This window comes from Phaseolus vulgaris, chromosome 9 (genome assembly GCF_000499845.2).
Source record: "Phaseolus vulgaris cultivar G19833 chromosome 9, P. vulgaris v2.0, whole genome shotgun sequence".
Classification (NCBI taxonomy): domain Eukaryota; kingdom Viridiplantae; phylum Streptophyta; class Magnoliopsida; order Fabales; family Fabaceae; genus Phaseolus; species Phaseolus vulgaris.
This window is the reverse complement of record NC_023751.2, coordinates 34,290,282-34,305,012: the sequence shown is the minus strand read 5'-3', so window position 1 is coordinate 34,305,012 and position 14,731 is coordinate 34,290,282. Positions and strand designations below refer to the sequence as shown.

At 31.7% G+C, this 14,731-nt stretch overlaps 1 protein-coding gene across 1 annotated transcript; it reads left to right on the top strand.

Moving 5' to 3' along the window:
* Nucleotides 1-1,411: 1,411 nt before the first annotated feature.
* Nucleotides 1,412-14,039, top strand: LOC137820044 (protein CTR9 homolog). The gene is made up of 24 exons (XM_068623821.1): nt 1,412-1,808; nt 2,502-2,568; nt 2,688-2,882; nt 3,432-3,532; nt 4,300-4,353; nt 5,102-5,218; nt 5,344-5,407; nt 5,518-5,732; nt 6,718-6,802; nt 7,394-7,494; nt 8,218-8,310; nt 8,826-8,894; nt 9,011-9,103; nt 9,202-9,465; nt 9,622-9,702; nt 9,783-9,941; nt 10,145-10,240; nt 11,248-11,349; nt 11,434-11,541; nt 11,651-11,875; nt 12,801-13,067; nt 13,175-13,246; nt 13,350-13,640; nt 13,738-14,039. Exons 1-24 carry the CDS (start codon nt 1,668-1,670, stop codon nt 13,924-13,926), a joined length of 3,249 nt encoding a protein of 1,082 aa, XP_068479922.1. The 5' UTR covers nt 1,412-1,667; the 3' UTR covers nt 13,927-14,039.
* The last annotated feature ends 692 nt before the right edge of the window (nt 14,040-14,731 follow it).

Here is a 14,731-nt window from a genome sequence, read left to right as displayed (position 1 = left end):
ATATAAATATATAAGAATATATTTATTATTCATTTCAAATTTCATTTAAAATGTTTATCTTTTAATTATATATATATATATAATATTTTGTATGATTTTTTTAAAAAAATCTAATTTTTAAATTAATAAGGGTAGTTTAATATAACTTGGTCTTACAAATGTGACTCAGAAGAGAAAGTTATATAAATTCAAATAATTAAATTTGAACTCTCACTTTTTATTACAATATAAATCAAGTTTACGGGCATAAATTTCAATTAGGAGGGGTAAGTAGATTAATCTTGTTCGTAAAACACGTATTTTAAATAGGTTGAGTCTGATTTACAAAATAAGTTATTTATTTAGGTCTATATCCAACTATAAAAAGCCCACTTAAATAATATAAAATAAAAAGTCTATCAATTTAAATTTATCTATTTATTAAATTTAATTTAAAATCTATTAAACTAAATTCCATTAAACTAAAATCTATAAAATTAAAATCAATCAAACTAAAATTTACAAAATTAAATGAAATTTCCTTTTTTTCATTACATGTTTACGTTTTCAGTTTAAGACACTGCATTTTTAAGTTTAACATTTTCTAGAGAATTTATGATAATTTTGAAAAAAAGGATGAAACTATTTCTTGTATCTGTTCAATATTTTATATGAACTATATTATATATTACTGATATAATATAATTCAAGTTATAAAACGTATACATAATTTGGTAAAAGAATTGAATATTGTAGATAAAATAAGTTAAAATATTGAATATTTTATACGAAGCAATACTATATATATTATTGCTACAATATAATTTAAATTTTAAAACATACATAATTTAATACAACTATGGAATACTATACATGCAATAAAAATAATGGTAAGAGTATGTTGACAATTTTTTATAATAATTATCCATTAATATATTTTTTGTAATATTTATAATTTAAAATATTGTTTATAATAATAGTATTTATTTTTGTTACCGAGTTAAATAAATATTATTGCCTATTGAAAATGCAATTTAAAATTAAATAAATCATATAAATTTAAAATGTAATTTAAGCTTAAAATATTTACCGATTATTAATATTTTTATATATTGAGTTTATCTCAAATTTAATATATATTTTGTAAACTCCATATATCATCCTAGTTAAAGAAAAACTCTTAAAGGACCGATTAGTTAAGACAATTATTTTAATTTTAATTTTACACACGTGAAAGTTTACATATTTATTATAATATGATTTTCATATTAAAAAATATTTATTATAGTTTTAATTGTATAAAATAAACAAAAATATTTATTTTTAAAATATAAATAACTAGATTCAGTATTTTATAACACAATGAATCAGTTTAAATCTAATCTAAAAAGATAATATGTTTTAAATATTTGTTATATGCTCTATCTTACTTGAAAATATGATTACAGTATATAAGGAACTGTTTTCTTCTGAAAGAAATTCTTGAATTTGAATATCGTTTCGAATCGAGCTCGTCATTGAGTCTCAGAAGATACTTCTGAGAGTTCATGCGCAAAGCAAAGAGGGGTTTATTGCGCGTTCTGTTGTGGCGTGTGAGGGTGTTTCCTCTGTCACGAACTCAAGAAATCTAAGACCGTTCGTTAGGGTTCAACACTCCGCAATTGTTTTGAAGCGGCGTTGGGAAATCAATGGCGTCAGTGTACATACCGGTGCAGAATTCGGAGGAGGAGGTTAGGGTTGCTCTCGATCAGCTTCCGCGTGACGCCTCCGACATCCTCGACATCCTCAAGGCTGAACAAGCCCCTCTCGATCTCTGGCTCATCATTGCGGTTCGTTTCGCGCTTTCAATTTCCCATTGCGTTTATTTATGAGTTGCAACTACATGTGATTACGCCGTTTTGCTTGTTTTTCTGATTTTTTTTGTAGCAAGTTAAAGTTCATGATAGTTGGTGATTGACATTTGTTTTTTGTCAAATTAACTTATTAGTTTCAATGCATAAAATTAGTTTTAATACATAAAATAGCATATGGTGTATCATTACAATACATCCACATGACAAAGGAGAAATAATATAAAACTCTTGAGAGCTCTAATTTTATCAATCACGAAAAACTCTATATTTGATCGTTCTACCAGAAAAATCATTCAATCTGTCCATGTACTCAATTGATATATTACCATTTTACCTATTCATTATTACTATGGTTTGCATTTGACATTGTAAGGCCTGGAAACAATAATTTCTATATGGAAAAGCATGAGCAGTTTATTTTCGATGCTCCCTGTGTGAAAAAATTTACAATTTGCAGACATAGTCATTTTTTATTAACTGACTGTGTAGAACCCCCTTTATTTACACTATTAGTGAGCCTACTATTTACTCATAACATCATTTCTACTGCGACTGTAGTTTTATACATACTACATCCCCTATTTAAACATACAGGTTGCACATTATTTATTTGTTTTCTTTGCTTGGATAATAATTGTATTCAACTGAACTTCTAATATCATGGTGCAGAGGGAGTACTTCAAGCAGGGAAAAATTGATCAATTTCGCCAGATTTTGGAGGAAGGATCCAGTCCAGGTATACTTTCTTCATAGATTTTTGGTACAAATCTTCTGTATGGATTTGGCCTATTAATCTTATTGATTGATGAATTTAGTAAATTTAACCTTCTTGATTGTTTTCAATGCATTTTGCAGAAATTGATGACTACTATGCTGATGTTAGATATGAGAGGATTGCTATCTTAAATGCTCTTGGAGCTTACTATAGCTACCTTGGAAAAATAGAGACAAAACAACGAGAAAAGGAGGAGCATTTTATTTTGGCAACACAGTACTACAATAAAGCATCTAGGATTGACATGCATGAGCCCTCCACTTGGGTTGGGAAAGGTGAATGCATAAATTTGCTTATGTTTTATGTTAAGTATGTCTAATTGAAATTAGATTGTGATCAGTAATTTTACAACATTGAAATTTGTATCTGTTTATCTTGGATTGAGTTATAGCAATATCTTAGGTAGCCTGTTGACATCCTAGCAAAATATCCAATATCCATTTTGAGACAACATTCATAAAACTCAATTTTTTTAGAATTTTTTTAGAATTTTTTTTAAATTGTGAAAGGATTTTCGTTTGATCATGTTTTATATCTCATCATATGGTTTTCTTGATCACAATCTTGTGTATATTTTTGACATATTGACTGTTTAGAAATTCCTGTATTTTTGGGTTTACAGCTGAAACATGATTGATGTTCGAGATAAATTCAGGGATTATTTTGTAATTTTTGTCCATGATGGTATAGTTTTTACATTATATATGTTTTAAAGTTAAGAGAATCTAGATTTATGAACAAAATGTTTGCCATATGTAGTCAAGAAGAATGTATCATGTACTCTAGATACTTAACAAAATTAATGTTTTGGTTAATTCTCACAGGTCAGCTTTTGCTAGCAAAGGGTGAAGTAGAACAGGCATCTGCTGCATTTAAGATTGTGTTAGATGGAGTCCGTGATAATGTTCCTGCTCTTTTGGGCCAGGTATAATAGTAGATATATTAAGTTTGTGTTCTCACAGAAAAAAATTTAGCATTTCTGATTTTAACACATAATTTTAAGAGTTGTGAGATGGTTCCAAGTTGTCTTCTCTTCATTCACTATTTTTTATTTGAACAATTTTTTTTTACCAAACAGTCTCAACATTGAATAGGTGTTTCTCGTGGCTTATTTTTCAAATTTGATCCTTTTGTCTTTATCTCGTGAGATCCTGTTGTTCTTTAATTTTTTTCATGAGATTTGTCTTTGTGGCTCCCGTGACTTCTCTTTAGAGAGTGGAGGATTCTCTTAGCTGATGCAATTTTTAATTTCTTGTAGTTGTATTTTCTTTTTCCTCCTATTTTGGACATAATTTCAATTGTTTCTGGTATAATCCCAAAATGTGGAAGGAGTGTAAAATGTTTACTCTAGAATGAACAGGAAATATATTTTCTAAAACTTCTTTCTCGTAATTGCTCAATAATTCTAATTTCAAGGTCAATTGTGCTGGTTTGTCTCAAATCTTATTGCATATTGTATTCTTATTACATTGCTACAAACTTTTCGGCAAATATCTATATTTGTTGGTCACTACATGCGAGGAATCTACATCTGCCGCATTTTTACTCAAAACTTGAAAAGCGCATGCTGTCATATACTGTTTATCTATTATTCTGTTTGTTTTCTGAATGTGAATACTAAAACCTGGAGCCAGTTTTAGGTTTCATCATACGTACTGTATTTCTTATAATATCTCTACTGAATATCTACAGGCATGTGTTGAGTTCAACCGTGGACGATACTCGGATTCACTTGATTTGTATAAGGTTGGTAGTATGGCCATATTCTTTGCTGTTGAGAAGTTATGTATGATTAACAATTTAGATATGTCCAACATTTATGTATGTTCGTTGACATCTTTATCGTCATTGAGGATTTACATTAATATGCTGAGTATTGTTGTAGATTATACTATTTGGGACAAAATATTCCTTTTATTTTTTTCTTTACTTTGTAAGTGCAACTGATTTGTTTCTGGCAGATTTGTTTCATGAAATTTAGCTCTAATGTGTGCAAATAGTTATTATATTTATTAGATTATGTCTACGCAATGTAACTTCCTTTGTACAATTGGTATTACAAAAAGTAATATTCAAAACTCCTTTTTACTTATTCTTCAAGTAATAACCCTTTGGAACTAGATCATTGTGGCACACACTAGCTTTGATTGGATTTAATTTCTGTGAACCCCTTCTCTTAACATATAATTTCAGCAACATGCATGTAAAATTCAAGTGGATTGGGGATAGTCTTGGGATTATTGTAACTTGTCATGTTTAAGCTATAGTGTCAATGAATTATATGAATGGTATTAAATTCTGTGGGTAGATATTTTATTTTAATGACTGATTTCTTTAAGTTATGGAAACAAATATTGAACGTATGAATGTAATAAAGGTTGTAGAAACCAAATACTGTTATTACACCTGGCTTATTACTTGAATTGTGACAGTTCTTCTGTACGTTGGACACATCTTAACACCACCTTTTTTTATTTGATTTGCAAACCTGAAGAGAGCATTGCAAGTGTTTCCCAATTGCCCGGCAGCTGTGAGACTTGGCATAGGTCTATGTCGCTACAAATTAGGTCAATTTGAAAAGGCTCAGCAGGCATTTGAGCGAGTTTTACATGCAAGTGAATCTTTTAATAACTATTGTTTTACATGCAAGTGAATCTTTTAATAACTAGTGGTTCAACCATTTTATTATTTTAGTGCTCCTGATGTTTATATGCTTCGTGATTTTATTTGCTTCAGCTAGATCCAGAAAATGTTGAGGCTCTAGTTGCCCTTGCAATAATGGACTTGCGCACTAATGAAGGTTCACCTTTTCTTCTTTTATCATTTTCTTATACACTTCATACATATTTGTTAATTGCCATTAGCTTCTCATTTAGTGGACATATTCTGATACTGTATAACATGAAACAGCTATTGGAATCAGAAAGGGAATGGTTAAAATGCAGAGGGCATTTGAGATATACCCATATTGTGCAATGGCTCTGAATTATCTTGCAAATCATTTCTTCTTCACTGGTCAACATTTTTTAGTTGAGCAACTGACTGAAACTGCATTGGCTGTTACCAATCATGGGCCAACAAAGTCTCACTCATACTATAATTTAGCACGCTCATATCATAGCAAGGTCTGTAGCTTATTTTTTCATTTTCCTTTGACAATTTTGTTCTGAAACTTTACTGGGTATATATGTTTGGTTGAACTGTGTCGGAGGTTGAAGGGATGTTTAAGTTCCAATATGAAGCGATGCTCTAGTCCTCTATGTGCATCTATATATTTGGTCATAAATTTATTGAACTGTACTTGATGGAAATCTTAGGCTGGATGACATAGAGGGTGTAAATGGGTCAACATTTAGGTCCATGTCCAAGTAAGTCTCCCATATGGAAGGTATAGGGGACTAGTTGAGAATCATGTTAGTGGTCTGATTTTTGACCGAGTGCTCTCAAAGGAGCCTCAGCTCTGGTAGCGTAGGAGAATATTTTGTAATCAACTAAGTTATGAGTTTAAAACTTCTGCTATTCCACATATTCTAGTGTTCTATCTTTACGTGATTATTCACTAATTGCATTTGTTTGTTTCATTCATAACACTCGCTACCAATCCTCAAGAAATAACTTTGCATGGAAAGAGATATACCAATACCATTCTCATTCTTCTTGTCATAGATTGAAGATAGAAGGATAGTAAGCATAATAAATAAGGATTGGTTTCTAAAACAGTCTCTTTTTTCTCATTAACATGTATTCAAAACCTTATATACTGTGTTCGGTTGTGACATTCATAGAAAGTCTCTCTTTATCTAGTGTGGTAGACATTGAATAGCATCCTCCTTCCATCCAACCTTTATTATGCTCTCTTGCAAAATAGATGATCCATCAGCCCTATGATGATACATCTGCAATAAATGGTTACAGATCCATGTTTTTCTTTTTCAAACAATGACTTACCTTTTCTCTTTTATTTTCTACAACCCTATTCTTGAGTTTCTTGTGTTTTAAGAATGATTCTGAAAAGGTTCACAAGCCCCACTATCTCTTTGTTCTTTTTGGCATTCCAACCTTTAAGCTGTAATATTGCTGATGGCACTGATTTTTTTCTTCTCACCACAGGGAGACTATGACAAAGCTGGGGTGTATTACATGGCATCTGTCAAGGAAGTCAACAAGCCCCATGAATTTGTATTTCCTTATTATGGTCAGTTGGTCCATAATATTTGAAACTCTACCATTTCTGCAACTTTGAATGCACAATTATTAGATATGAAAGCCAATGCTGTAAAATCTTCATTGCTTACATGGTTAGCAGATATACTGATTCTGTACCTGCCTATTGACACTTTAATAGCTGATGTTTATTGTGTTCTTTAACATCCAATCATGTTTTGGTTATTGGTTTTGTGGTATGATTAGGTCTCATGTTTCAGTAATTGAAAAATGTAACTTGTGAATGACTGTTATTCTTGATTCTATAATTGGACAGTTGGACTATTTTCTTTTGTGTTTGTGTTATGACTTTTGAAAAAGTCATTTTATGCAAATAATATGACCATTTGTAGTAGTGGGTGTTACGCTTTTGTTTGATGACGTGATTTAGAAGTTATTTTCAGTATCTATGATATTTTCTGTAAATTAGTTTGTGTTTAATTTTCCACTTTAGTAGATTCTTACTATCTATGTTACAATCCTGCAACTAACTATCTTTCACCCCTTCCCGGTCCTATATGAATCTTCATTTTGACAACATTGCTTCGACATTGTTCACTGTTTTAATTTTTATTGCTTCCAGGTCTGGGACAAGTGCAGGTAAAGTTGGGAGATTTTAAAAGTGCACTCTCAAACTTTGAAAAGGTCCTGGAGGTATACCCGGATAATTGTGAGACATTGAAGGTAAGTGCTTCAAATCGAAAGAAATTTTAGTTCTCAACCCTCCCCCCTCTTTTGCATCATTTCTCTTTCTAGGGCTTAATGCTTTTGCAGAAGCAACCTAAGAGTCATTTAACATCTAACATTAGGTATGCCATAGTGAAAGGTGCTAGATTGGATAAAATCAGTTGAGTACGCCTCTTTCTATTTGGAGAAATTTGTTTAGACCATAAAGTGTACAACAATCTTTAAAATCATTCATTGTTCAACTTCAATAACTCCAAATTTCATGCTCATCTATATATTTATGTATGCTAACAAGCATATCACTAATTGTTTTCTTCAAATCTGTTTGGGAAAAACTGAAGAAGGAAATTCATGGTAAAAATATTAGTTAAAGAAGGATTGGTTTACAAAATGTGAAAGATTTAACATTCTTACACCAAAGAGGTCATTCACTTACTCATTGACCAATTAGGTTGTTAATTATTAATTAATTCAAAACATTTTTAACAGAAAATTGTTTTTATAATTTCCCCAAATTTTCACTGAAAGTTATTGAATGATAGTAAAGGGTAATCAATGTAAAAGAAAGTTGTAGACTAGGGTACAAAAGAAGTTGATGATTAAGTTTGTGTATGAAGTGAAAGCTGTTAGAACAACTAGATCATCTGTTTTTATCTGTCACTGGATGTTCTTTTTTCCTTCTCTCATATTGTTGTATTGATATATTGTCTTTTCTTATAGGCACTTGCTCATATATATGTTCAGCTTGGTCAAACTGACAAAGGGCAGGACTTTATTAGGAGAGCTACCAAAATTGATCCCCGGGATGCCCAGGTGAATGCTTCTGGTATTTTTTATAATTTATTGAACACCATTTGCATAGATATTTTGAATTATTTAGGGTTCCATGTGCTGTGCAGTATAATGTTTTGCTACACTTGTTTGATTACTTGTTTGAGTCCTTGTTCTACAATGGAAAACTTTATTAGGTTCAAGTTGTTATTTATGCCTTTATTTGAGTTTGTGGAGATATTTAGTATTTCTTTTACTAAATATGAGACTAGATATATTAGAATAAAAATTGTCATTTGCTCTGTCTCCTTTGTTTTTGGTCTCCTTTGTTTTTGGTGAAGTATTTTTTTTTTCCAATTAATATTGTTGTTAGCTTAGTTCTTCCTTTTTCTGATGTGATTCTTTATTTCTTGGTATATAATCTCATTAATTAAAATTCAATAGATTTCGAATTGATTCCTTCGGTGTTGCTACAAGTGAAATTGATAATCAGAACAACATTCTTGATCTAGATTTAGCTTTTGGTTTGTTCTTGAAAAAGATTCATTGTCTTGCAGGCATTTCTTGAGCTGGGAGAATTGTTAATTCTTTCCGACACAGGAGCTGCATTAGATGCATTCAAAACTGTAAGGGGTTAAGAGCTTATCATATGTTCTCTTTTTGGTTTGGAATTTTATCTTTATGAATAGACTTTTGAAGTTTCATAATTTGTTATGATATAGATATTGTAATTGTGGTACAGGCTCGTACTCTTTTTAAGAAGGGAGGTCAAGAAGTACCAATTGAATTACTAAATAATGTTGGTGTGCTTCAGTTTGAAAGGGGTGAATTTGAGGTTTGTACTCTCTTGTTTTAAATGAATTAAAGCTCATATTATGGCTCCTTCTCCTGCACACTTACCACTGTTAAGATCTATTTTCTTCAATTTGTCAGCTTGCTCAACAAACGTTTAAGGAGGCTCTTGGTGATGGTATTTGGCAATCTTTCATCAATGAGGAAAAAAAGTCTTCCGTAGATGCTGCTACTTCTACTCTTCAATTCAAGGACATGCAATTATTTCATGACTTTGAAAGCAATGGTCATCATGTAGAAGTGCCTTTGGATAAAGTCACTGTACTTTTTAACCTGGCTAGGTTACTTGAGCAGTTAAATGAATCTGGAACTGCCAGCATTTTGTATCGCCTTATCTTGTTCAAGGTATGTCCATGAGTGTAGCTTCTTGTGCATCTAGATGCATATGCAATTATGAATGAATAGACTTGGTTATGATAACTAACTCTGATGACTATTTTAGTACATGTGACACAATTTACTGTTTGATTATTTATTTATTTCATTATCTTTTGTCATCAGTACCCAGACTATATTGATGCGTATTTGAGGCTAGCTGCAATTGCAAAAGATCGGAACAACATTCTTTTAAGCATTGAACTGGTTACTATTATCCCTATGACCTTCTGGCTTTTCTTATTTATAAATTTTGTAGATTTATTATTTGACCCTCCTTTCTATAGGTTAATGATGCCTTGAAGGTGAATGACAAGTGTCCCAATGCATTATCTATGCTTGGTGAGTTGGAGTTGAAAAATGATGATTGGGTAAAGGCAAAAGAAACACTCCGAGCAGCAAGTGATGCAACCGAAGGCAAGGACTCATATGCTACTCTCTCTCTGGTATGTCTGCTGTTCAATTGACATTTAATTTTATTATTTTTGTATTCCAAATCTATGTAATCCTGTTCCTGCTACAATTGTGAGAATATCGGTGGAAAGAATGTGTGGGCATCTACCTATTCTTCATCCCACCCATATCTTCATCGTGATTGTGTTGTGTTACTGTGATAATTCATTTGAGACAATGGGTGTGAATTGAATAGGGAAACTGGAACTACTTTGCAGCAGTTCGCAATGAAAAGAGAAATCCCAAGCTAGAGGCTACTCATTTGGAAAAGGCCAAAGAACTTTATACTAGAGTAGGTCTTTTCATCTTTCTTACTGTCTATGAGAATAAGAGTTATTTTTTACATTTTTGTTATTTCTTAACTTTTGATTTGTATACATTTATTTGCATTTTCATTAATCATAGCATTTCATACACTTTTGACATGCATGGAAATAAAACCAACTAGAGTCAGTTTGGAACAGCTTAAGCACTAGATAGAGTATGCTAAAAATAAATCAACCAGATATTTGCATTTCTGCTGCATGCTTGTGTGCTGTCCATGCTTTAAGACAAAAGGATTCAAGCTTGATTTTTTTAGTTGTAACTTATATATCAGTTCCTTTTTCTCAACATAATAGCTGTTGGATAGTTGAATTTAGAAGGAGAAAATATTCACTTTATTATTCAATAATGAGAATATAGTGCTACTATAAGGGCTATTTAATAACATCGTTTGAGAGACTGTAGTTTGTAGGTTCTGCATATCATCCATATGTACAGACTTTGGTTTATTTGAATAAACTTCTCCACGAGTTTTTTGTTTTTATATTAACTTGTCCAAAAGCGTTTTTTTTTTTTTGTGTGTGTAAGGTAGTCTTAGCTTATTAAAAACCTTATTGCATTTACTTTTTATTTTTTTCTCTTGTAAGTGTTTACAGAAAAAATTATCCAAACAGACCTTTAGTAAAGACTTTTTCCTTTCCTAACTAATATTAATTGAGTGCAACTCCTTAGACACACAAATACCCATACCTCTAATGCATTTTATCGTGTAATACAAGTAAATACTATTTTATGAGTGCACTTGTTACTTCCAGCTATAGCTTGTCTGTGGATGCGTATGTATATCTCTGTATTAGAAGATGCAATTTATTAACATGCAGTATGCCCTGGGATTACCTTGATTCAACACTTCTTTAATTACATTTTCCTGAGGTGTCATATATTTTGCCTATTCTTTACATGTATAATTTTTATACTGTCCTACTAGTGGAATTATGTTATTTGATATGTATTTTATTTTCAAAACATTTGTAGGTTCTGATTCAGCATTCTTCTAATTTATATGCTGCCAATGGTGCTGCGGTAGTGTTAGCAGAGAAAGGCCATTTTGATGTGTCAAAGGATATCTTTACACAGGTTTGTTATATGTGTGCTAAACCTTGGACTATAGTGAGCTTAAACTTTTATCCATGAGTTACTTACTTCATTAATTTTTGGTAGGTTCAAGAAGCTGCCAGTGGTAGTGTTTTTGTCCAGATGCCTGATGTTTGGATAAATCTGGCCCATGTTTATTTTGCTCAGGGAAATTTTGCTTTGGCAGTGAAAATGGTGAACTTATCCTATCTTTAGATTGTATTCCTTTATTGTTTTCAAGTTCCTATTCCCCAAGTCTTTATGACAGCAATTGAATGCTGATGAACTGTTTTATTATATGCAGTACCAAAACTGCTTGCGGAAGTTTTATCATAACACAGACTCTCAAATACTTCTATATTTAGCTCGTACCCATTATGAGGCTGAACAGTGGCAAGACTGTATAAAAACTCTACTGAGAGCCATCCATTTGGCACCCTCAAACTATACTTTAAGGTTTGATGCTGGGGTTGCAATGCAAAAGTTTTCAGCATCAACATTGCAAAAAGCAAAGAGGACTGCGGATGAGGTAGTTTTTTTATCCATTGAATATATATTTCTAGATCTGTTGAGGTTTTATGGAGATTTTCTTAAATGATGTCTATTTTCACCTTCAATTATTCAGGGTTCTTGAAAATGAGAGTATAGAATAAATTGAACCATAAGGAACACTTAGTTTGATCATGGAAAACTTCACTTAGAATTCTCATGTCCATGTTGTATGGTACCTGTGTCCTATTAAGTATACTCTAGTTAGCCTCATAATGTAAAATTTCAGTTGACTTTGTAAGGTGCTTCAGTCGGATTGCGCGTTTCAACATTCAACAATATATATAGAGTTTATGAACCCTAAAAAGTGAAGATAATTTTATGTTTTCACTATTATTTTGTTCTGTTTAAGAAAGCTACTAAATATATGTAGTGTAGGAGATGTTTTTTTTCTTCTGTTTTCACTATTATTATATAGTTTTGGATGCTTAGTATAATATAACAATCAAGTGTTGAGCAGTGTTTTCACTTTATTACTTTAATTTGCTTAGTAAATAATGTTTCGATACAAGGGCATATTTTCTTTGTAAGGGGTGCTAACGAGTGCCATGAAAGTATTAGTGAAGAAACATTATGTTTTTTCAATGCAATAAAGTTTTATTCACTAAACACCTTTTACTTTTATTAACCAGTTTACCGGGGACAGTTGTCAACATTGTCGTTTAAATAATAACTTTTTGTTTATGGATCAAGGTAATTAATTAACTGAATTTATCCGGGCTATAACTTTTAAGAGAGTTATAGTTTTTACACAATAATAGCTTAAGCTGTTAATTCATGAGGGTTTGTTTTCTGGTGGATGGTACTCCTTTTGGAAGTTCTTACTTAAGTGATCCCTTACCTGCCTTTTATTTTTTATTGATGATTGCACTGCTTTCTGACTGATATTGGTTTCTTAACGTTAGGTGAGAGCAACTGTTGCTGAGCTGCAAAATGCTGTTCGTGTATTTAGTCAGTTGTCTGCTGCTTCCAACCTACACATTCATGGGTTTGATGAGAAGAAAATTGACACTCATGTTGGATACTGCACCCACTTACTTACGGCTGCTAAAGTTCATCTTGAAGCTGCTGAGCGTGAAGAGCAGCAGGTACGGCAGAGACAAGAACTTGCTCGTCAGGTTGCACTTGCAGAGGAAGCCCGACGAAAGGCTGAAGAGCAAAGGAAGTTTCAGGTGCGCTGTTTTTAGTTGCTCAGCATCTCCTGCATTCCTTTTGGTTGACATTACATGTTTTCTCTATATAAATAACTCACTCCCGTTTTATTTTTAATGTCAAATAGATGGAAAGGAGAAAACAAGAGGATGAACTAAAGCGAGTGCAACAACAGGAAGAACATTTTAAGCGTGTTAAGGTAAGGATTTGTAGGTATTCTTTTAAGAGTAGAAGGGCTAGGATGTGTTTCATATTGTTTTCATTAAGGTAGGATAGTTTTAGCCATATTCATGTATTTGTAGGAGCAATGGAAGAGCAACAGTCATTCAAAACGGAGAGAAAGATCAGATGATGAAGAGGGAGGGACCGGTGAGAAGAAGAAAAGAAAAAGTGGAAAGAAGAGAAAGAAGGATAAGCACTCAAAATCACGGTATGACACGGAGGAACCGGAAGCTGATATGATGGATGAACAAGAAATGGAGGACGAAGAAGGTGACGTCTACAGAGAGGAACCTCAGACTCATGGGGAGGAAAATGCTCATGGTCTTCTTGCTGCAGCGGGGCTTGAAGATTCCGATGCAGATGAGGAGATGGTAATTTATTATTTATTCTCTGGTTGGAATCTAGCTGTGTTAGTTAGTTAGTTGTTGATTAAGGCAAATGATAATAAGAATGTTTGATCTTGTTTAGGGTGCACCATCCTCAAGCATAGCCCGGCGAAGGCAAGCATTATCGGAATCTGAAGATGATGAACCATTGCGAAGGCAGTCAAGTCCTGTAAGAGAAAATTCTGGTGAGATGCAGGAGAGTGATGGAGAAATCAGGGATCTGGATAAGACAAATGGAGATGATGGCACTGATGAGGACAAACATTATTGAATTTTCGACCCTAACCGTTACTCACATCATTTCATTTCTTCTACTCATAACATTATTGAAATTTATGTATATATACTTTATAAGTTTAAAGGAAGAAAGAAAAGTTTTTTTCATATTGCTCTTATTTTTTTTTAAAATTAAATAATTTTAAAATATAAAATATAAAATATGTATTTTTAAGTTTAAGTCAATTAATTTATTTTTTTACAATTTATATTACAATTTGAACAGAGATGATTTGGTTTAATTTATATTTTATTTTATGGGTTATCTAAAGTAGTTGACGTTCATTAGTAAATTGATTTCCATAAAATAGAGTTGGGGAATTAAATGAAATTAAAGAACCCATTATTAATAATAATGTTGAGAATCTCAAATTCCCTATCGGACGGGCTTTTGTAGCTACTGACCAGGGACAAACAATGTATTATATATATTCTATCATGTTTTAATAAAAAAATATAAAAAAAATTAAAATTTCAGATTAGCTCGTTTATTAATTTGTAATCTAAAATCTAAATCAAAAATCTGATAATTTTCAATTTGTTTGATTATCAATTGGTTTTAATAGGTCATGAGTTTTTCTTTCTTTTTTTCTTTGTAAAAGAAATAGGCTACTAATTAACATATGAGTAACTGTTGATTTGAAACATAAAAGTACAAATATTAATTCTATAAAGTAAAAGTTAACAATGTAAACATTTCCTATTAATTAGGAAAAATATCTATATAAGTAAATCTAACATCTCTTTAAGTAATAAGTTTCTCCTCCAAGAATACGAAACAATTTCTTATTCAAATAATG

Excerpts from the sequence above, each read along its gene's own strand:
- LOC137820044 (XM_068623821.1), top strand. The coding sequence starts at position 1,668 with ATGGCGTCAGTGTACATACCGGTGCAGAATTCGGAGGAGGAGGTTAGG. Across the intron at positions 1,809-2,501 it reads ATCTCTGGCTCATCATTGCG|AGGGAGTACTTCAAGCAGGG; the intron begins GTTCGTTTCGCG and ends ATCATGGTGCAG. Across the intron at positions 13,641-13,737 it reads CCGATGCAGATGAGGAGATG|GGTGCACCATCCTCAAGCAT; the intron begins GTAATTTATTAT and ends GATCTTGTTTAG.